The 23,295-nt window shown below is 46.2% G+C and overlaps 1 protein-coding gene across 1 annotated transcript in view; it reads right to left on the bottom strand.

Moving 5' to 3' along the window:
- LOC116950555 (protein kinase C iota type) overlaps positions 1 to 8,486 on the bottom strand; it is a 75,617-nt gene extending 67,131 nt beyond the window's left edge. Inside the window, exon 1 of the mRNA XM_032968432.2 lies at positions 8,222 to 8,486. Within this exon, the coding sequence (XP_032824323.1) occupies positions 8,222 to 8,292 (71 nt within the window). The 5' untranslated portion in view covers positions 8,293 to 8,486. The remainder of the gene's footprint in view (positions 1 to 8,221) is intronic.
- Positions 8,487 to 23,295: the final 14,809 nt, after the last annotated feature.

The raw sequence follows: 23,295 nt of genomic DNA, 5'->3' as shown, positions 1-23,295 counted from the left end.
CGTACTACCGCTACTACTACCTCTGCCACTGCCACTACTACCGCCACTACGCCTCTCTCTACAATAAAATTAATGCTGAGCCTGCTTGCGCACTTTTCTGTGATTCGGCGGTGAACGAGACAACCCCACCACCCCGCAATGTTGCAGACGTCTCGGATACGGTGAAGCGTTAACGTGCCACTACATTCCGCTATGGCCCACGGACCTCATGCAGTACAGGGGAGGTGAACCCAGCTGGTGTTGCTTGGGAGTCTCCGCCAGAGCACTGAGCACCGACCCTGGGACAATCCACGGCATTTTTGAGTTTTGCCCGACGCTGCTTTTCCAAGCTTCCCAAGCAAGCTTCAGCTCAGTCGTCCGTCCCCGTCCGTCCGTCCGTGCCCGTCAATAACGTGGGGGGGGGGGGGGGGGGTTGTGGGGTGGGAGGTCACGAGATCTCCCGTCCAGGATACGAGCCAAACTCTCGTTTGGTAGCCACCCACCCTCCGCCAGCTCCCGTCCGGCCAAGTGACTTGCGCCGGCGAGCGTTCAGAGTGGTTACATCCTCCACGCGCGTGTTCACGGCTCTTACTCCCCCATACGTTTTCACAAATATTTGTAGCCGAATTCAAATTCCGAGCCCGTGGGCCCTACACCGACCCCCCGCCACTCCCCCATCTCATTGGCCAAGGGCGAGGTTAAAGATGGGCTTGAGCCTGGATCAGCAGTCCTTGGGATAAGCGCCCTCCCTCCACCCCCACCGCCGTGGAGTTAAAGAGCAGCCACCACCGACTGGCTCCTGCTGGTGCTGGCTACGCTGTGCCCAGCAAAGGGCAGGTTGCAGCAGCGTCCATTGCTGCACTCTGCTACGCTCCAACAAGGGCTATGGCCTCCCGCCTCCACCAACTTGCGCTGACCAGATGCGGTGAAGCATGGTCAAAGAAGCCCCCCCCCCCCCCCCATGGACGGCGCGTGGAGGGAGTCCTCATCTAGCAGCGGATTGAACACGAGGGGGGGACGCATCTCCAATTGGCAGGGTTGGCTACGTACGGTGCGAGAGAAGTTCGATGTACTTACATGACGTGCACAGTTACATCCCACGACGTCATGGTCTACGGATCCGCACTCGCATTGTGAACACCGACAGCATTGGCAGTGGGGGGCGACGGAACAGCCCAGGAAGAGGACTTCGCAGAACGACGTCTGAATTCACTCCAACTGCCCATGTGCCACACTAAAAAGCACGCGCTGCTGTGCGCATGTGCGTGTGTGTTTAAATCGTCGCACAGTGATAGCTGCTTGGCTGTTAAAACTGAAATGTTTAACCTCAAGAATGTTGAGCTCTTTCGCCCTAAAAAGTCGTCTCAAATCAGGAGAGGGGGGGGAGGGCAAGGTGACCCTCCCCTTCAGCCGCTCTGATCCCTGCAACTCGGATTTCCAAGTCACGTGCGCTGTGATGAAGGGCCATTGCCCGAAACATTGCCTATTATATAGTTTTCCTCTTTAAGGCTACACACCAAGTCAAAGATCCCCCCGTATAATAGTCTCAACAGAAGACCATTGGGGCAAGTGCTGTTAGCGAGCAGCACCTATAAAGACCGCCACGGCACACAAGGGGATGGGTGGCCAGCACCACGCCCGGCCACCTTTGTCTCCCTAGTGGCGATGTTTTACACACCGCACCAGGTACTCATTTGAGGCTGAGTCGACCTAGGGTGTTGGCCTGAGCGGGAATCGAACTTGGGTCGCCGGGTTCGTAGCACAGTGCGCTGACCGCGACACTACTACCGCTCTGCTCCCCACGCGCACGCAAGAGCACAAGCGGGCGTTGTGTTTGTTTCAAGTCACATGCAAAATGCCGCAGCCGCCACCACCGCGCTTCTCACAGTGGAGAATGCGGAGAGAGTGAACGAGGAATCACAGAATGGGTTTGTCAATCAATCACAGAACACAACTGTCGTCCAATCACAGACCTCCGCCTGGGCTTCAGTCGATTAAGCAGCGAGGCACGCCGCCTCGTTGAATTCCATGCGGGGGTTGCGGGGTTAAAGGTTAGGCTTACAAGGTTAAGGTTAAGAGGTTATGGTTCACAGTTGTGGAGTTAGGTTATTGCGGTTAAGGGTTTAGGGGTTCGAGCTAGGATTTAGGGTTATAGTACCGGGTTTAGGTTATAATTATAGTTTGAGGGGTTAGATTATTAGTACAGTATTTAGGGTTTGGGAGTTAGGGTACAGGGGATCGCATTTAGGGTTGAAGGGTTTTGGTTAAGCTTGGGGGTTAGATTCAAGGTTTATGAAAATAATTATGGATTCAGGAATATGGTTTAGCGTTTCATGGTTTAGGAGTTAGGGGTTACACTTCAGATTGAGGGCTTACAGTAATGTTTAGGGGTTAGCATTTAGGCTATAGGTTAAGGTTAGGTTCACCCTTTTAAAACAGTCTGCCTCAGCAACAGACCAGGATTTCCTAACTGATGACGGACGCTTGTGTTGCGCCCGAAACGTCGTGATTAATTTTATTTTATACCTACGTGATTTTACCGAAAGAACCAAAGAGTTCGGTGTTAGTGTTTAGGTTTTAGATTATGGTTAGTGTTTAGGTTTTAGGTTAGCGTTTAGGCTATAGGTTAGGATTTAGGCTTGAGGTTAGGGACAGTAGGAGTGAGTTTATCACCACCAATCCGTGCGAATTTCTAAACATATTTAAATCAAGTTCTCATTTGTGGGCCCGGATTGAGAGGGTGGTCAACGGCTTATTCAGCTCCAGTTTTTAGAGAAGCGCGCCGAGGAGGGATCGGACTTGATATCGCGTCTTCTTTGTCGCAGAAGGTGGAAGGCCCAAATGTGAAAACCCGGATCTCGGCAGCGGTGCCGAGCCCATGTCTAGCTCTACTGCATGATGACTTTGTTGGTTACAAGGTAAAGCCCACTGAGCTATGTAGCCTCTTCTCCAGAGGCAACCTGGCTACTCGTGACGATAAGCCCATCGGAATGGCTGATATGGTCATCATCATTATCACCACAACGGGGGAATTTATAGCAGCAGCCAAATAATCTCAACGCGCATTGACTGGAGGGAGCCCGGAGAACAATCTGCGTGACCACGACGGGGAGAGAGAGAAAACACGCGGATTTAAAATATACAGCAGGCATCGTCAGGGTACAGGATGGACCCCACGACTTCCTGATCACAGGCGAAGGAGATAGCATCTCCTCGGCACCGCAGTCTTCCCTCTGTTACACAGACCCCACGTGCTTCAGTCTGAATTCGGTACAACAACTGGGCTTCTTGTGGTGCTAGAGACGGGACTAGCGCTCGAAGATAGACATGCACTGGGCTATGCCACCCAAACGGAGCCATGAGCCGGAAATTGTTTAACTTAATGTAATCATCAACTCCAGTCACAAACTCTTCAACTCTCTCACCCATTCAAACCAACAAGGCAAATCAAACAAGGTGTGCATTCAACAGAGGGTAAAAAATCCAGGGAAATTAAATAAAACCCAAGCCAATACAGCAAATTATAAAGTTAAACAATATATCCAACAACGTACGCACCCAAGGCCAACACGACCAAAGACAATGCCTCCCATCACTTGTCTATCTCTACGTACTAAATAAAAACATTGTTTTACACATCCCATCAGTCCCGTGACCTTGTGAGAGTGCAGAATTGTGAGCAGCATTGGTAAGATAACAAGCATAAACTCAGGCCTGGTTTTGACATTTAGTGTTTCATTATCATCAGCAGAGCCAGGCCTAGCATGAAAGCAATGCTTGTGAACTGCCACAGATGTTTGTAGGCAAGGACCGTGATATATTTATACTCCTGTGGTTCTTAACCTTTACTTGGTTCTCAATCGTAAAAAATTGTACGATGTTAATAAATACAGTACATAGGTTTGATGAAACAAAGTAGCTGTACTTACGTGCACGTGATTAATTTGTGCTTCGATGATTTACCTTCTAAAGCAACCTGGCCATGTCTCGTGACCCCAGGTGGTGCGTGCACCCCAGATTTAAAAAGAACCACTGCTTTGAGATACGGGGTCCCAGGTTCTATGCAGAATCACGTCATGACACAACTCAAAATAGTCACAGATGACACACCGACAGTCGCAACTGATCAACAGTGTTGCTTGCAGTCAAGCTCCGCTCCCAGAAGGCCGTGTGGGGCTGATGGAATATTGTAAATCATATTGTTATATTTTATATTGAGAGACGGATACGTGAAGGGGGCGTATCGGTTACTTGTGCGAACGATCGTGCCGTGTTTTGTATTTATCATGGCAAGACGGGCGAGGTAACCACAATTAATTATCCCGCGAACTGTACAGGTTACAGGTTCGAGCTCAAGTCGACACCCAGATTCTACTACCGCCTGGTCAAAACGCTAACCGGCCAGCGTTAAGTAAGGCCAAACGACCCCTATGGCCAACCAGTAGGGTGCGGGGCAGGGGGCCTTCATCCAGCAGTGTATTGCTCAAGAGCCGTGTATTCACCATCATTTTGTGAAACATCCACGGTACCACGTGTCCCACACCCATAACAATAAACACGAACACCACTATCCTGCCCAGTTCTCTTTGCAACCTCCACGTTGCTTATCCAATCCTCCTCCACTCTCCACACCACGTGTCCCACTCATCACAGCCTCCAAGTCGCTTACCCCATCCTCCTAAAATTCTCCACACCACGTGTCCCACCCATCACTACCTCCCAGTAGCTTACCCCATCCTCTTCCACTCTCCACACCACGTGTCCCACCCATCACTACCTCCAAGTCGCTTACCCCATCCTCCTCCACTCTCCACACCACGTGTCCCACCCATCACTACCTCCAAGTCGATTACCCCATCCTCCTCCACTCTCCACACCACGTGTCCCACCCATCACTACCTCCAAGTCGATTACCCCATCCTCCTCCACTCTCCACACCACGTGTCCCACCCATCACTACCTCCAAGTCGCTTACCCCATCCTCCTCCACTCTCCACACCACGTGTCCCACCCATCACTACCTCCTAATTCGCTTACCTGTCGATCCTGCCATGAAGCTCCCAGAGCCAACTTTCTGCATGCCCCTGCAACTCTAAACTAAACTATTTTTTAATCTTACCAGGTATGACATGAGGCCCAATGAACTGTGAAGCTCTTTTTCAGAAGCGACCTGGTCATCACAAACGATATCCCAACCAAGTGGCTTATCACGTGGAAATGTATAGCAGCCAAATACTCTAAACGCGTGACGTTGATTGCTACATGTGGAGGAGAAAACTGGAGGCCCCGGAGAAAAATCCACGCGACCACGGGTAGAGAGACACGAAGACTCCAAATATACAGCAGCAGCAGGCGTCAGGGTCGGGATCGAACCCTGGACCTCCTGCGTACCAGGCGAGGTAGTTAACATCTCATATCCACCGTGATGATGATGATGAGAGAAAGACCACGCAAACTCCAAATATACAGCAGCAGCAGGCGTCGGGTTTGGATGGAACCCACGACCTCCTGCGTACCAGGGGAGGTAATCAACATCCCCTAGCCACCGTGATGATGATGAGACACCGCAAACTACAAATATACAGCAGCAGGCATCAGGGTCGGGATTGAACCCACGTCCTCCTGCATACCAGGCGAGGAAATTAACATCTCCTAGCCACCGTGATGATGATGAGAGAGAGAGAGACACTGCAAACTCCAAATATACAGCAGCAGGCATCAAGGTCGGGATGGAACCCACGACCTCCTCCATACCAGGCGAGGTAGTTAACATCTCCTAGCCACCGTGATGATGATGAGAGAGAGAGAGAGACACTGCAAACTCCAAATATACAGCAGCAGCAGCAGGCGCCAGGGTCGGGGTCGAACCCACGACCTCCTGCGTACCAGGCGAGGTAGTTAACATCTCATAGCCACCGGAACTCAACGGGACCGCCACTCGTTGCGTCTCTTGCAGTTCCGTCTCGCATGTGTGTACAGCCCCCGGGCCCAGTGTTGCCATTCCACATTCCCGTGCCGAGGACGAACTCTACCGTGACAAAGAAAGACCGCCGACTTCCGTGCAGATGTTGGTACAGTACTCGTTTTAACCACCCCTGGGCCCCGCAAGAGATGATGGGCACGCGTTACACGACCGCTGTCTCCAAGCTGAATGGATGGGTCATTCCACATTCTCGCGGCGAGGACAGGTACATCCGCAAGACGAACCCAATAGCTGTTGATTTTCCTCACAAAAGAGTACAGTACAGTCCTCGATTTAATGACCCCGAACCCCGGAAGAGTGATGATGGGCGCGCGTGCTCTCTACCAGGCTCTTAGTGAGATGGCCATTCCACATTCTCGCGGCGGGACTCAAGTCCTTCAAACAACAGCACACGCTCAAGTCCTCACAGAGGGGTTCTCGGAATTTAACCACCCCGGAAGTGATGATGGGCTAGCGGCAGGCAGGCGGGCGGTCATTCGCGTGGTTAAACAATCACAGTACCCGTCTCTCTCTCTCTGCCACCAATAATAAACGTAAATTCCACATTCTCGCGGCGGGTAAGCGTAAATCCACAACAACCTGGGGGACTGCCCACAGATTATTGTGTTTTTCTTCTTACACGACAGAATTGGTACTCCATTTACACCCCTGCGGCGGCGATGATGTTGATGGTATTGATGGTGGTGATGAACGTGATGGTAATGATGGTGATGATGATGGTAATGATGGTGGTGGTCATTATGATGGTGGTGATGATGGTAATGATGGTGATGATGGTGATGATGATGGTAATGATAGTGGTGGTCATTATGATGGTGGTGATGATGGTAATGATGGTGATGATGATGGTAATGATGGTGATGATGATGGTAATGATGGTGATGATGATGGTAATGATGGTGATGATGGTAATGATGGTGATGATGATGGTAATGATCGTGGTGGTCATTATGATGGTGGTGATGATGGTAATGATGGTGATGATGATGGTAATGATGGTGATGATGGTAATGATGGTAATGATGGTGATGATAGTGATGATGGTAATGATGGTGGTCATTATGATGGTGGTGATGGTGGTGATGATGGTGATGATGATGGTAATGATGGTGGTGGTCATTATGATGGTGGTGATGATGGTAATGATGGTGATGATGATGGTAATGATGGTGATGATGGTAATGATGGTGATGATGATGGTAATGATCGTGGTGGTCATTATGATGGTGGTGATGATGGTAATGATGGTGATGATGGCAATGATGGTGATGATGATGGTAATGATGGTGATGATGGTGATGATGATGGTAATGATGGTGGTGGTCATTATGATGGTGGTGATGGTGGTGATGATGGTAATGATGGTGGTGACGATGGTAATGATGGCGATGATGGTACTGAACTTCAACTCTCGCTGGTGGCAGTAGCACCAGCAGTAGTAACAGCAGCATCAGTAGTAACAGCAGCAGCAGGGTAGTAACAGCAGCAGCAGGGTAGCAGCAGCAGTAGTAACAGCAGTAGCAGCAGTAGTAACAGCAGTAGTAGTAGTAGCAGCAGCAGCAGCAGTAGTAACAGCAGTAGTGACAGCAGTAGTAGTAGTAACAGCAGCAGGGTAGTAACAGCAGTAGTAACAGCAGTAGCAGCAGTAGTAACAGCAGCAGTAGTAGTGACAGCAGCAGCAGGGTAGTAACAGCAGCAGTAGTGACAGCAGCAGTAGTAGTAACAGCAGCAGTAGTAACAGAAGCAGCAGTAGTAGTAACAGCAGCAGTAGTAGTAACATCAGCAGCAGGGTAGTAACAGCAGCAGTAGTAGCAGCAGCAGGGTAGTCACAGCAGTAGTAGTAACAGCAGCAGTAGTAACAGCAGCAGTAGTAACAGCAGTAGTAGTGACAGCAGCAGGGTAGTAACAGCACCAGTAGTAACAGCAGCAGCAGTAGTGACAGCAGTAGCAGCAGTAGTAACAGAACCAGTAGTAGCAGCAGCAGGGTAGTAACAGCAGCAGGGTAGTAACAGCAGCAGGGTAGTAACAGCAGCAGGGTAGTAACAGCAGTAGTAGTACCAACACCAGTAGTAACAGCAGCAGTAGTAGTGACAGCACCAGTAGTAACAGCACCAGTAGCAGTAGTAACAGCAGCAGTAGTAGTGACAGCAGCAGGGTAGTAACAGCAGCAGCAGTAGTGACAGCAGCAGTAGTAACAGCAGTAGTAACAGCAGCAGCAGGGTAGTAATAGCAGATGTAGCAGCAGTAGTAACAGCTCACCCGTTGTAATACGCCTTGACCCGCACGCGTTCTTCCTGGGACATCGTGTCGCTACCGGAGCTGCTCGGCATGAAGTGAACGACGGATGAGATGATGAACGAAGGAAGGTGTTCAGGAATGTGGGGGGGGGAACGACGACAAAAACAACAACAACAAACGACAATAAATCGACTCCTCAAGAGCGCGGCGCAGAGTTCCGCGCGAGAGTCGTAGGGCCCGGAGTGGCGCGGCCCCAATGCGGGCGGCACAAAGAGCGGACTCTACCATCTGCTCACCCTGACGGGGGGGTGGGGACGACCGGTAAGGGGAGCGGTGGCGCAGTGGTTAGCGCCGCGCTGCCACTGCCTAGACTCTGCCTAGACCTAACATTTGATTCTACTCAGCCGTAAATGAGGACTTTGGGACGGTGCGTAAAAAGGTCGAGTAACTGGGGAGACAAAGGCGGCCGGGCGTGAGGTTGGCCACCACGGCCCCACTCGTGGTGTGCCGTGCCAGTCCTTGATAGGTGTTACTCGCTTAATAGCACTTGCCCCGCCAGCCTGTGTAGGCTACACGGAGGATCTTGGTCTTTGGTAGAGTGAAGTTCTGACTATTGGAATGAGTGCGGATGTCAGATGGGAGATTGTTCATTTGTTTTACATCTGGTAAATACCTACAAAGTCACATCTCAACGCGTTAGTCAATAAGTGTGTGTGGCCTTTTACATATATAGCAGGTGACGTTCCAGGCAATGACCCTTCTTCATCGCACACGTAAGAAGGAAAAATCGAGGCCATATAAAACCTCTCGAAGCCGTACTAATTGGGAAAGGGGAAAAATTGACTTAAAGCTTTCGTGACTGCAGGAATTCATATTCTTTTGGTCTTTCGGTAAAGTCATGTAGATAGGTTAAAAGAAAATAATTTAAAAAACTACGAAGTTTCGATCGCAACACAAGCATTGGTCATCAGGAAGACAGGGTCAGTTTCTAAAGGTAAACTATATATAAAGTTTTGAAATGGGCGTAGCCCAATTGTCAGCAGCCAATGTTAATGTAAAGTAGTGGCCAGCGACGGTGGTGGGTTTGCCCACCAATCAAAGGGCTGCCCAGTAAAAATTAGCATGATAATATAAGATCGTTGAGCGGCCTCCACGGCGGGCGCCCTGAGGTGGCTATGTTAATGAGAGATTAGCATGTTAATGTGAGAGATTAACATGTTAATGTGAGAGATTATCATGTCAATGGAAGATCGCAAAGCAAAAAACGTCGAGCTCGGTGAGCGAGGTGGCTGCGTTAGGGTGAGAAATTTAACCTGTTAATGTAAAATCAGAGAGCCGAAAATAACAACATCGGAAGGTGGTAGGATGGCAACATCACAGCCAGTTATGACTTAAACTGGTTGATAACGTCCTTCCAATGATTGCTCAGTTTATACCCATCTTCTCGATTGAAATTGTGTCTGTGTCTATATATATATGGATGGCTTCATGAACGAATCTTTGTTGATAGCCAGTGGGCTTGCAAAGTACCTTCGTCTTAGAGAAATCAATTTTGCATGAGCCCACCGCATTAAAACAATGATCAGCCATGGCCGAGGTATTGGTCCTACCGTGTTTCAGATCTGCCTTATGTTCACGAACACGGTCCGAGACATGTCGCTTAGTTTCCCCAATTTAACTACTGCCGCAGACACAGCTTAATTTGTAGATGTTGGGGTATTGCATGTCAGGGATCACATCCTTCACAGATAGGATCAGATCACAAATTTTATGTACTGTGTTAAATTGAACCTGGATCTTGTGTTTGCTCATGATTTTGGAAATCTTTTTGGTGACCCCTGCTATGTATGGCAAGGTGATGATTTTCATTAGGTCCTCAGATGGTTCTTTCCCAACGGTTGGGGTGATATGGATTGCGTGGTCTGAATATTCATTAATCTTGAGAGCTTGGTGTACGTGTTCCAGTTCACTGACTAGGTGATGATGGTTGGAAATACATCGAGCTCTATGGTGTTGAGTTTTGATGAGGGAATTCTTCTGGGAAGGATGGTGGTGGGAGCCAGGTTTTAGATATGCATCCGTATGGGTGGCTTTCCTGTAGACAGAGTGTCCCATTGAGTCATCTGGTCTCCTTTCGATTAAAACATCCAAGAATGGTAGCTTGCCATCCGTTTCTACCTCCATGGTGAATTTGATGACTGGGTGTATGGAGTTGATGTGGTTGAGGAATTGGTTCAGAGCTGGTCGGCCATGTGGCCAGATGACGAATGTGTCATCTACGTACCTCTTCCACAAGGATGGACGTAGAGTGGATGCCTGGATAGCATCTGTCTCAAATTGAAAATATTGGCTACAACTGGAGATAAGGGAGAACCCATTGGGGTTCCTTCAACTTGTTTGTAGAATATTCCATTCCAAGTGAAGTAAGTGTTAGTGAGGCAGTGTCTGACCAGGGCCGGTACATCAGCATTAAGTCCTTGTTGGACCAAACCTTCAATGATTGCAATGGTGTCAGGCACAGGAACTTTGGTAAACAAAGAGACTACATCGAAACTAACGAGCAAATCACCTGGAGATAGGGAGATGTCTTTAATTAACGATACCAAGTGAGCTAAGTACAGCTGAGGTGCTCTTACCAGTGAATGGTTGTAAGGTCTCCGACAGAAATCGGGCCAGTTTGTAGGTGGGTGAGTCAATGGTGGAGACGATAGGACGAAGGGGTGTACCCTCTTTATGGATTTTTGGTAAGCCATACAATCTGGGTGGTCTAGCAGCAGAGGGTTTAAAGGAAACCCGCTTAGTCGGTTCGATTAAGGATGTCGAATCGGTGATGATCTTGTTGATTTTTGTAACGAGGTTGTTGGTGGGATCTATTTTAATTTTGTTATTGTATTTGGTTTTGTCTATGATGACTGGGTACAAACTGAGCAATCATTGTAAGTACGTTATCAGTAGGAAGGACGTTATCAGTTTAAGTCATAACTGGCTGTGATGTTACCAGCCTACCACCTTCCGATATTAGTTGTGCTTTACGCCCATTTCAAACTTGCGCTTTCACAGGGTTCACACTAGCACAGCGCTGCGATCTCCCGTTAACGTGCTAATCTCTATTAACATACTGATATATCATTAACATGCTAATCTCTCATTAACACGCTAATCTCACATTAACATGCTAATCCGCCATTAACATGCTAAACTCTCATTAACGTGCTAATCTCCAATTAACATGCTAACCTCTCATTAACATGCTAATCTCTCATTAACATGCTAATTTTCACCTGGCAGCCCTTTGATTGGTGGAAACCCAACCACCGTCGGGTTGGGCTGCCCACCACTCGCATTATCATTGGCTGCTGACATTTGGGCTACGCCCATTTCAAACCCCTTATAAACATAATTTTATATTCTTGGTTCTTTCGGTAAAGTCTCTTTTCCTGAAGACGACCGCTTGTGTTGCCATCAAAACGGCGTAGTGTTCTGTTATTTTATTTGAACCTATCCACGTGACTTTACTGAAAGACCCAAGAATCTGACGGGATGTGTCCAGCTTCTCCACTTCCTCCACGTGTTTAACCGTTTCACCTGACCCGCCCGTACTCCACCCCACGATTAAAGCTTAGTTGGTATCGCCCGCACACCGCGAGCCAATCAGCGACGAGGGATGACGTAATGCGCATTCCTTTTCGTGACATCAGCCGGGCACGGTTCCCGTGAGGATGACTTTGGGGGGTGCTGCTTTTTGGGTTTCTTGCGTTTCGGTTGACTCAAGTGCCAGGCCGTGGTGCTGGACCGAAGCAAAGCACAAGACAGTCGCTCAACGAGTCCCGCATTCTTCAACAGCAAAACAAACACAAAATCGGGAGTGCATGAAATATCAGCTTGCATTCATGTCGTGACACAAATACCATCACAAGCGAATTCGCATGACATTCGCCGATTCATCTATATTCGTACTGCTTCTGTTACGTCTGTCCCTATTTACGTTCGCCTCTGGACCCATAATATTTCACCTCCCAATCCACTTATCTGGCTCCTCCCCGTTTTGTCCCTAACAAATATGTCTGCCTACTTGCCCATATCAACTTCCCTAACCAAAATGTCCTCCCCCTATCCATGTCCGCCCCTACCCAACATGTCCGCACCCTACCAATGTCAACAACCCTACCCAACATCTCGGCCCCTACCCAACATGTCCGCCTCTACCCAAGTCCACAACCCTACCCAACATTTCGGCCGATCGAAACAAAAGTCCACCTCAAACCCACACGTCCAAAAAAGTAATATTTCTCCCTTTATACAAATACTGTAATCTCTGTTTCCTCCAGACCAGTCTTGAGGCGGGGGGGGGGGACATCTTCAATTGTTGCTGTAAATAACTATGGGGAATTGCATTGTCAGATTTCTACAAGATAAATCAAGATTCCGATTCTGCCTCTACTTGTCCGTGTCCATAAATCTTGTGGTCATCTCCAACGTATTATCACGATGATGATCATTATCATTGTATCACGATGATGATCATTATCATTGTATCACGATGATCATTGTATCATAATGATCATCATTGTATCATGATGATCATTATCATTGTATCATGATGATCATTATCATTGTATCACCATGATGATCATTATTGTATCACGATGATGATCATTATCATTGTATCACGATGATGATCATTATCATTGTAACATGATGATGATCATTATCATTGTATCACCATGATGATCATTATCATTGTATCACCATGATGCTCATTATCATTGTATCATGATGATCATCATTATCATTGTATCACCATGATCATCATTATCATTGTATCACGATGATGATCATTGTCATTGTATCATGATGATCATCATTATCATTGTATCACCATGATCATCATTATCATTGTATCACGATGATGATCATTATCATTGTATCACGATGATGATCATTATCATTGTATCACGATGATGATCATGATTGTATCACCATGATGCTCATTATCATTGTATCATGATGATGATCATTATCATTGTATCACCATGAAGATCATTATCATTGTAACATGATGATGATCATCATCATTGTATCACCATGATGATCATTATCATTGTAACATGATGATGATCATCATCATTGTATCACCATGATGATCATTATCATTGTATCATGATGATCATTATCATTGTATCATGATGATCATTATCATTGTATCACCATGATGATCATTATCATTGTATCACGATGATGATCAAGAACATTTGAAAAAAATGGCGTTTTTTTAACGTTAGCACCACCGAGAGCGATTTGGCAGTTATCCAGATGGACGAGTCCATCTATGTTCGGAAAAGAGGAGAGAGGAGACGAAAATAATGGATGCGGTCTGAAAGCCACCATAACCGTGAACAATCAAGACCAGAAATGGTTTATCAAATCCTTCCAATGATTGCTAAGCCAGAATCCATCTTCTCGGTTGAAATTGTCTCTGTTTGTATATGTGGATAGCCTCATGAACGAATGGTAGCCAGATGGCTTGCAGAGAACCTCTGTCTTGGAGAAGTCAATGCCATGTGAGCCTACTGAATTATAACAGTGATCTGCCACGGCCGAGGTGTTGGTCCTACCGTGTTTTAGGTCTGCTTTGTGTTCACGGATGCAGTCCGAAACATGTCGTTTGGTTTCTCCAATGTATCTACTACCACAGAGGCAACTTAGTTTGCAGACGCCAGGGTACTGTATGTCCGGAATCACATCTTTTACAGACGGAACCAGATCACGGATTTTATGTAATGTGTTGAATCGGACCTGGATCTTGTGTTTAATCAAACTCCGGGGATAAGAAGGCTCAGCTGATCGAGTCTCTCTCCTTTCTGGAGAGATGCCGCGACTCTGGGGTAATACCAATCGCATTTACACTGACCTCTGCTGCTGTAACTTCTTCTAATGCGAAACAAATTCTTTCCAGAACTAGCTTAGCTCTTTTCTCAGAGAAAATCAGACTTCTACGCACCCACCTAGATCAGTTAGACAAGACACTCTACAAATCACATTTATCATTGACGGCAACAATGTCCACATCGGATTGGGAACATGTAGACAATATGACTGCCTCTTCAGCTGCCACTATGTCGACCAAATGTAAGGACAACCTGATTTCCAAATTTAACCTCCTCTCCAACAAAAGACCGGACCCACACACCAAAAAGCTAGACGTTATCAAAGTCGTAATTAATCGCAGTAACAGTTCTATTTCCGATGGTCTGAAATCCGTTTTAGCTAAAGGGCTAAACTTTGCAGTCACACCTAAACACATACCAGTTAATGATATAATTGCCCAAGTAGACGTGGCTCTCAAGGGCCTGGGTCGCATCGCTGCAGACGTAGCAAGATCTGAAATCGCTGCAACCCTCAAAAACGCTAAGATGCCAGCTAGCAACCTCAGCAAAGATGAGCGTTTTGAATTATATAAATTAAAAAAGTGGGATGACATTGTCATCCTCTCAGCCAACAAGGGCAATGCCACTGTCATCATGGATAAAATAGAATATAACAACAAAATTCAAGAATTACTCAAGGATGGCAGCTATACAAAAATAAAAAGAGATCCCATCATCAGCCTCGTCATACAAAGCAACAAAATCATTTCTGATGCCTATCTGAATGCAGATTCACATCATCATCCAGCTCAGAAATCCTCTCTTATCAAGACGCTCATACATCGGGCTAAAACAGTGTCAGATGGTGAAAGTCTAGTGAGAGAGATCAAACACGTTAAAGACGCACTACGACAGAATGGCTACAATAATGCTCAAATTGACAGAGCACTGAATGCCAAATCACAATCGCAAAGCAATACTGCTGAAAGCAATCAGATTGTTAAAACAATAAAAATTCCATATATCTCAGGAGTAACTGACAAATTAGCCCGTGTTTTGCAAAAGCAAAACATTACAGTAAGATTTGGTACAGTACACAAAATTCAAAAACTAGTATCTTGCACTAAAGACACATTACCTAAATTATCAACAGAAGGTGTATATCGGATTAATTGTTTATGTGGCAGATGCTATATTGGACAGACGGGACGTAACATCAGCGTAAGACTAAAAGAACATCAAAGAAATATTAAATTATCTCAAACACAACTGTCGGCAGTGGCAGAACATGCTTGTCAACAAGGACACTCAATTGATTTTGATAACGTTGAAGTGTTGTGAAAAACGAATTATTACTGGCAAAGACTAATTAGAAAATCCATTGAAATTGAGAGGAATAAAAATAACTTTAATCGCTCTGACAGCTACAGGCTTAGTGCGGCCTGGAAGCGTATTATTAAATAATACACATTACAATTCCTTATAGGGGAAACACATACTAATTAACGGATTACTAACATAGCATATAATCACTAACACACATTACAACTAATTACTAATCTACAACTCATTACTAATCATAACCATTGACTGATTACTAATCGATTATATAATTACAATACCCCCCCTCCACCTCAAATGACTGCACCTGAAATGAGTTAAATGATGACGTCACCCTGCTGCTCTATTTAAGACCGGAAGCAAGTGAGGGCTTTACCATTCTGGCGAATTGCCCGATGATGCTGGATGTAATTACCAGCGAAACGTCGTACTCAAACTGTAAATGTTGTGGATTCACTCTTCAATACACCGGTGGGCTAAAGTAGTGAACTATTTGTCTTTTGTCAACGTGACACCTTTTTTTGCTGATTGGCCGTGTCTGGTGGTGGAGGATTACGACACATTTATACATAACGCGATCTAACCCAAAAACCTTTATTATGAACACACTATTACTGTTGCTAGCCTATACACACACCACGTGGGTACACACTATTACTGTTGCTAGCCTATACACACTACGTGAGTACACACTATTACTGTTGCTAGCCTATACACACACCACGTGGGTACACACTATTACTGTTGTTAGCCTATACACAACACCACGTGGGTACACACTATCACTGTTGCTAGCCTACGCACAACACTAACCGTCTAACACTGACGGCGCTGAACGGAGACAGCCAACAACTATCTAGCAGCGCAATATCGAGTGAAGACGGCAGCGACGATGGCGACGAGATGATAACGACGATCTTGAACAGCACGACGGGGATCCCACTTCCAGCAACAGCCACGAGGTCCCACACAGGGGCCCCTCAACTTCTCTCAGCGTGGCCTCGCTCCGCCCCGGCCACGCCCCCTCTCCGGAACCTACTAGCGGGTTCCCGAGGCTTACGGATGGGCCCCTCTCTGTTACTGTTCCACAAGATGTCCCCCTCTCGTGTCTATCGTGGCCTGCTGACGTGGGTACTGCCAAACACCACAGTTACCATTTTCTGCCAGCAGCCAGCGCTATGCCACTACAATTGTTTCATGATGATCATTATTATTGTATCAATGATGATCATTATCATTGTATCATGATGATGATCATTGTCACTGCATCATTATGATGTTCATTATCATTGTATCATGATGATGACCATTATCATTATCGTTGTAAAATATTCCTGGGGTGTGTCTGGACAGTCGCAGCAGCTACAGTGGCTGCTGGCTAATCGCCTGATGAAGCTGGTTGTAATCACCCAGCGAAAGGTCGCGGTGTGATGAAGTAGTAACTTAATTGACACGTTTTGTTCACCCTAATGAACCGAACCAATTGGCTGTGTCGGGGTGGTGGTGGGTTTAAAGACACACATTGACACAATATAACCCAAAATAAAGATTTATTATGGATAATATTGGTCGCAAAAGCCCTCCCACTACTACTCCTACTTGCTACAGTGGCTGCTGACTGTTTGGAGGCCCTCTTCCTGTGGCCACGGGCCGTGCAAACATAACAAAACAAATAGACAAGCAGGCAATAACATCCCCTTATTACATCTGCTTTTGCACGTAAACAAAACAATCTATGTGAATATAAATACATTCATCTCTATGATGTATGTCTCAAAAACCTCGAGGATACTTCCCGACATGGTAGAAAGCTGAAATTTGCGACACAGGTAGCTTTGAAGACACAACAGGACACATCTGAAAATCAGACATTTTTTAGTTTAAGGCCCCAAAATCTCGATGTTTAAGTACCCCATAAATATGTTTGTGCCTAGTATCATTCAGAAACCGTTAAAATATCAGATGGCGGGTTTTAGTCGTTTCATAGAGTGTTAACAGCAAATAAAATTAAAGTGAGAACCATTGCTCTATCTTTCTAGACTTGAAGTTTTCGTGACTATGGTTGTCCCCACCTGATGACGGAAGCTTGTGTTGTGCCCGAAACGTCGTGATTCGTTTTATTTTTATTTTCTCTACCTACGTGACTTTACATTGCTCTATCTTTTATTGTTTTTTTAGATATTTCGGATTCAAGCAGTTTGAACGAAAAAAAATCCGACAGTAATTACAACCAGCTTCATCAGGCGACAGCCAGATTTGTGGAGAAGTCCACCTGTTTCGTTTCTTATATAGAAGCGTAGATGTGGTGGCCACCCTTCTGCGCTCTTAAACAAAGTGGGGGGGGGGGGGGTTACTGAGGCAACGTACATTATGCGAGCCCTTTGATCTTGTCCTTCCTGTCCATTGTGTATTAAAAAAAGCCGTACCAACGGTAATCCATGCTGAAGTCAGGTTCCCTTTATAGGCATGCATTTAAACAATGTATTTTTGTCGCCTGATGAAGCTAATTGTAATTACTGGCGAAATGTCGTACTCAGATTGTAAATATTGTGGCTTGGCTCTCCAACACACCGGTGTGCTGTACTAGTGACGAATTGGCACGTTCTGTTTACGTGACAACCCTTACGAGTTGGCTGTGTCGGGTGGTGGCGGATTTTAACGACACAACATTTATATATTACGCGATCTAACCCAAAAAACCTCTGTTATGGATGATATTGGTCGTGAAAGTCTACATGTTAAATTGAATCAAGTCGTGAACAATTACAATTTTTTTCGAGTAATTAGTGTCTGATCGTGGATGAAAACTGTACAAAATCATATCAGGTGAATCATTATATTTATTGAAAACGTGTGCATGGCGAAGACAGGCTTTATGAACTAGCTTCATACAATATACAGTGAGGGAAAAAAGTATTTGATCCCCTGCTGATTTTGTACGTTTGCCCACTGACAAAGAAATGATCACTCTATAATTTTAATGGTAGGTTTATTTGAACAGTAAGAGACAGAATAACAACAACAAAATCCAGAAAAATACATGTCAAAAATGTTATAAATTGATTTGCATTTTAATGAGGGAAATAAGTATTTGACCCCTCTGCAAAACATGACTTAGTACTTGGTGGCAAAACCCTTGTTGGCAATCACAGAGGTTAGACGTTTCTTGTAGTTGGCCACCAGGTTTGCACACATCTCAGGAGGGATTTTGTCCCACTCCTCTTTGCAGATCTTCTCCAAGTCATTAAGGTTTCGAGGCTGACGTTTGGCAACTCGAACCTTCAGCTCCCTCCATAGATTTTCTATGGGATTAAGGTCTGGACACTGGCTAGGCCACTCCAGGACCTTAATGTGCTTCTTCTTGAGCCACTCCTTTGTTTCCTTGGCCGTGTGTTTTGGGTCATTGTCATGCTGGAATACCCATCCACGACCCATTTTCAATGCCCTGGCCGAGGGAAGGAGGTTCTCACCCAAGATGTGACGGTACATGGCCCCGTCCATCGTCCCTTTGATGCGGTGAAGTTGTCCTGTCCCCTTAGCAGAAAAACACCCCCAAAGCATGTTTCCACCTCCATGTTTGATGGTGGGGATGGTGTTCTTGGGGTCATAGGCACCATTCCTCCTCCTCCAAAAACGGTGAGTTGAGTTGATGCCAAAGAGCTACATTTTGGTCTCATCTGACCACAACACTTTCACCCAATTGTCCTCTGAATCATTCAGATGTTCATTGGCAAACTTCAGATGGGCATGTATATGTGCTTTCTTGAGCACGGGGACCTTGCGGGCACTGCAGGATTTCAGTCCTTCACGGCGTAGTGTGTTACCAATTGTTTTCTTGGTGACTATGGTCCCAGCTGCCTTGAGCTCATTGACAAGATCCTCCCGTGTAGTTCTGGGCTGATTCCTCACCGTTCTCATGATCATTGCAACTCCACGAGGTGAGATCTTGCATGGAGCTCCAGGCCGAGGGAGATTGACAGTTCTTTTGTGTTTCTTCCATTTGCGAATAATCGCACCAACTGTTGTCACCTCACCAAGCTGCTTAGCAATGGTCTTGTTGCCCATTCCAGCCTTGTGTAGGTCTACAATCTTGTCCCTGACATCCTTGGAGAGCTCTTTTGTCTTGGTCATGGTGGAGAGCTTGGAATCAGATTGATTGATTGCTTCTGTGGACAGGTGTCTTTTATACAGGTAACGAGCTGAGATTAGGAGCACACTCTTAAAGGGAGTGCTCCTAATCTCAGCTCGTTACCTGTATAAAAGATACCTGGGAGCCAGAAAAATCTTTCTGATTGAGAGGGGTCAAATACATATTTCCCTCATTAAAATGCAAATCAATTCCTAACATTTTTGACATGCGTTTTTCTGGATTTTTGTTGTTGTTATTCTGTCTCTCACTGTTCAATAAACCTACCATTAAAATTATAGACTGATCATTTCTTTGTCAGTGGGCAAACGTACAAAATCAGCAGGGGATTAAATACTTTTTTCCCTCACTGTATATGTAGTGGTAGGCTTGGCCACGATCGCCACTACTCGTAACCGGCAGTACTCGCTGAGGCCAGTAGAGAGCAGAAGGGAGGCCGGACCTGCTCAACAGGACCGTAAATTTCAGATAGCCCGCACCTCCATCTACCCCGCATACATTCATATCTTTAACGTCGTTACCGCAGCTTAATTCCATCATATGAATACAAAGTTTACATTTGTAATACATTCCACTATCAATTGTTAACATTGCAATTATAACGTGCACAAATAAAACAAACTAACCAGAAACGAGTGAACTTAAAACAGTAAATAAGTAGCAAAAGTAAATATCCAATAAATAAGTAACACACAACTGGTAGATAAGTAAGTAAGCGTTGTTTCAAACTTCCAGTGGCTTTGTTGCCAGGAGGCAATGGCGTTACCGTAGTGCCGCTACTGGACCGGTAGTTACCCCTGTACAGTTTTAGCACTGGTAGATTGCGCACTGCGCAGACAATAGCGGCACTACGGTAACGCCATTGCCTCCTGGCAACAACGCCATTGGAAGTTTGAAACAAAGCTCATGGTCGCGACTGTATAGTGCTCAGCCAATAGCAGCGGTCTAAGGGACTCAGCAATTAATTCCGCGTCTGGTAGACGCTTGTTAAGGCCCTTCCCATTGTGCAATCCATAGCCTCAGCTGAAACTTTCGCACCCCCCAACAGCCACTGAAAGTATTACGGTAAACAAAGTGCGCCCACTTCAAACATTGTCGTTTAATTGTACAATGCGAATAATTAAAAACGTGATAACACGTGCAATTTTAGTGTGAGTGGTTTATTCAGCAGTGTTTTAGTCAAAGGTAAGTGTTGAATAGTGGATAGTCCTACCATGAAAAAAATTAAACGAGTTATGACATATCACACGCGTAAAATATTTTTGGGATAGCCCACACCTCCATATACCCCGCAGGGTCTTGTTTTGTTTGTAAAAAGTGGTATTCCCCGCGGGTTATATGCGGGAAAATACGATAATGATGGGCAGTTGGCCCTAGGCAATCCCTGGGGGGAGCATCGGTACCTGATGGGATGTCTTGTGACCCCCTGATGAATGAATCCCTGACATTGTTGTACCTTTGCGTATTCATTTCTGTTTTAAATTAACCTTACTTTAAACAAATATTAGCTTTTAGAGAATTAAATGGTGGGTCACAAGACCTCTGAACCACCCTTTACAGTAAATAATGTTAGTAGTATTGCTTCAGCAAAACTCTGGGGCCGTTTTCGACATTCTCATCATCATCAGCAGAGTCAGGCTCGCTTCAACTGATGCCGGTGAACGGCCCAGACGTTCATAGGCAAGGGGTCAGAGTTTAACACAAACCCGCATAATACTCAACACCACATAATACACTACACCGCATAATACACACCACTGCATAATACACAACACCGCATAACACACAATGCAACATCGCATGATACACAACACAAAACCGCATAATACACAACCCAAACCCGCATAATACACAACACAACACCGCATAATACACAACACAACACCGCATAATACACAAGACAACACCGCATAATACACAACACAACACCGCATAATACACAACACAACACCGCAAAATACACAACAAAATCATTAGGCGTCGTTGCAGGGAAAATAAAAAGCAATTTATAACCGCAGATAAGCAGACAAAATGTCAATTCACAATATCTGTCTCTCCGCATCAACAGAAGTTCAACATGCAAGCTACTCTCTTACAACGCCGCGTGTTGTTTTCATGACGAGAATATGAAAGAACACGATGAATGTGTTAGGGAGCGCATTACTTTTATAACGCGGATGCGAATTGGATAAAACGCGATTGAGTGAACAGAACTACGTTGGAATAAACGGTCGTAAGGTTGCCCTCGGCGTTGCATCGCGCAGGGCGGGATGCTGCTGGATGTTTCTGAATGCTACCCAAGCGCCTCGGTCTATGTCCGGCCTGCGTACGCAAACTCACGTATTATACGCGGACTGTGCCTTACGCCCATTATATTATTTATTATAACGCGATTTCCCCGTGAAGCGGCGTCCTTCAGGAAAGCAACTACAGCCACGTGGCAGGAGAACAAACGAAATAGACAAAGTATTCTTGACACATCATCGCACCAGCACCAATCTGTACCAAGCTGTTCTCGAGGGGGGCCACACGCGTTAAGGACGAGTCGTTGGTACGCACCGCATTCGCTGCCACGCGCGCTTGGGAACAGCGGCACATGTCGTCTGACGAAGCGAGCGTCCGCTGACCCTTACCTTGACCTCCGGTGGGTGTTGTGTGTTGCGTTCCACCTCGGCGAGGTGGCGTGGGATGGATGGAACAAGCGAATCGGGATGTTAACCATTTCTATTTGACCAGATAAGGGCCCACCGACCTTTAGAGCTCTTTGTCAGAAGTGACCTGGCCACAAGTGGATAGCGAGACGAAGTGGCTTCTCATCATCGTGTGGAAATGTACAGCGGCCAAACACTCTGAACGCATGGTGATGTTGATTACAAATGTGAAGGCGAAAAACCGGAGGACCCCGGAGCAAAAAAAAATTCACGCAACCACGGGGAGAGAGAGAGAGACGCCACAAACTCCAAATACACAACAGCAGCAGGCGTCAGGGTCGGTATCTCACCCACGATCTCCTGCATACCAGGCGAGGTAGTTAACATCTCATAGCCACCGCAGCGCCTGAATATACGAATCTCCCCCCCGCAATGAGTAGTTGAGTTACATCGCCTAATCTAACTAGTTATGCAATGATCAACTATTTGAATCAGATGTTTACAGTTCGAATTGTGAGCAATATTTTTTATTGCAATGATGAAATTCGATCTCCCGGTGCGGCAGTTGAAACAATGGGGGCAACGTTTTCTGAAGCCAACCTCCCAGCTCTGCCTCTGCTCAGCCAGCAGTGGAGAAGGTTCCGACCCTCGCTGAGTCCATGGGCATGTCGCCCAGTGGCGGGGTAAAGTGTGGCTACTCTCGTCTCTCCCCAAGACGTCCGGCCGGTATGCAAGAGTAGGTCAAATACCGTGATCTCGAGCGGTGATAATCATCGTCGTCAGCATCATCATCATCATCAATCCACGGCAGTAGATTGATGATGATGATGCTGATGAATGCGGCTATGAGGTTGAACGTCACAATTTGGCGAACGCCATCCGCTTGCCCGCGCCATTCTGCGGAGCCCCCATGCTGTGCCTCTTGGAGGAGCTGCTTCGTGACCGTTATTAAGGGAACCGTCTCGTATTAAACCACCTGCCATTGGTGCCCCCCTCCCCCCCGTTAGAGCGGCACGTCAGCTGCTGAGGAGCCGTCCATAAATGACGTCACACGATTTTGGACGATTTTTGACCCCCCTCCCTCACACA

Source organism: Petromyzon marinus, chromosome 39 (genome assembly GCF_048934315.1).
Source record: "Petromyzon marinus isolate PM22_M1 ecotype Great Lakes invasive population chromosome 39, UKy_Petmar_22M1.pri1.0, whole genome shotgun sequence".
Taxonomy (NCBI): Eukaryota; Metazoa; Chordata; class Hyperoartia; order Petromyzontiformes; family Petromyzontidae; genus Petromyzon; species Petromyzon marinus.
This window is presented reverse-complemented; position numbering and strand designations above follow the sequence as displayed.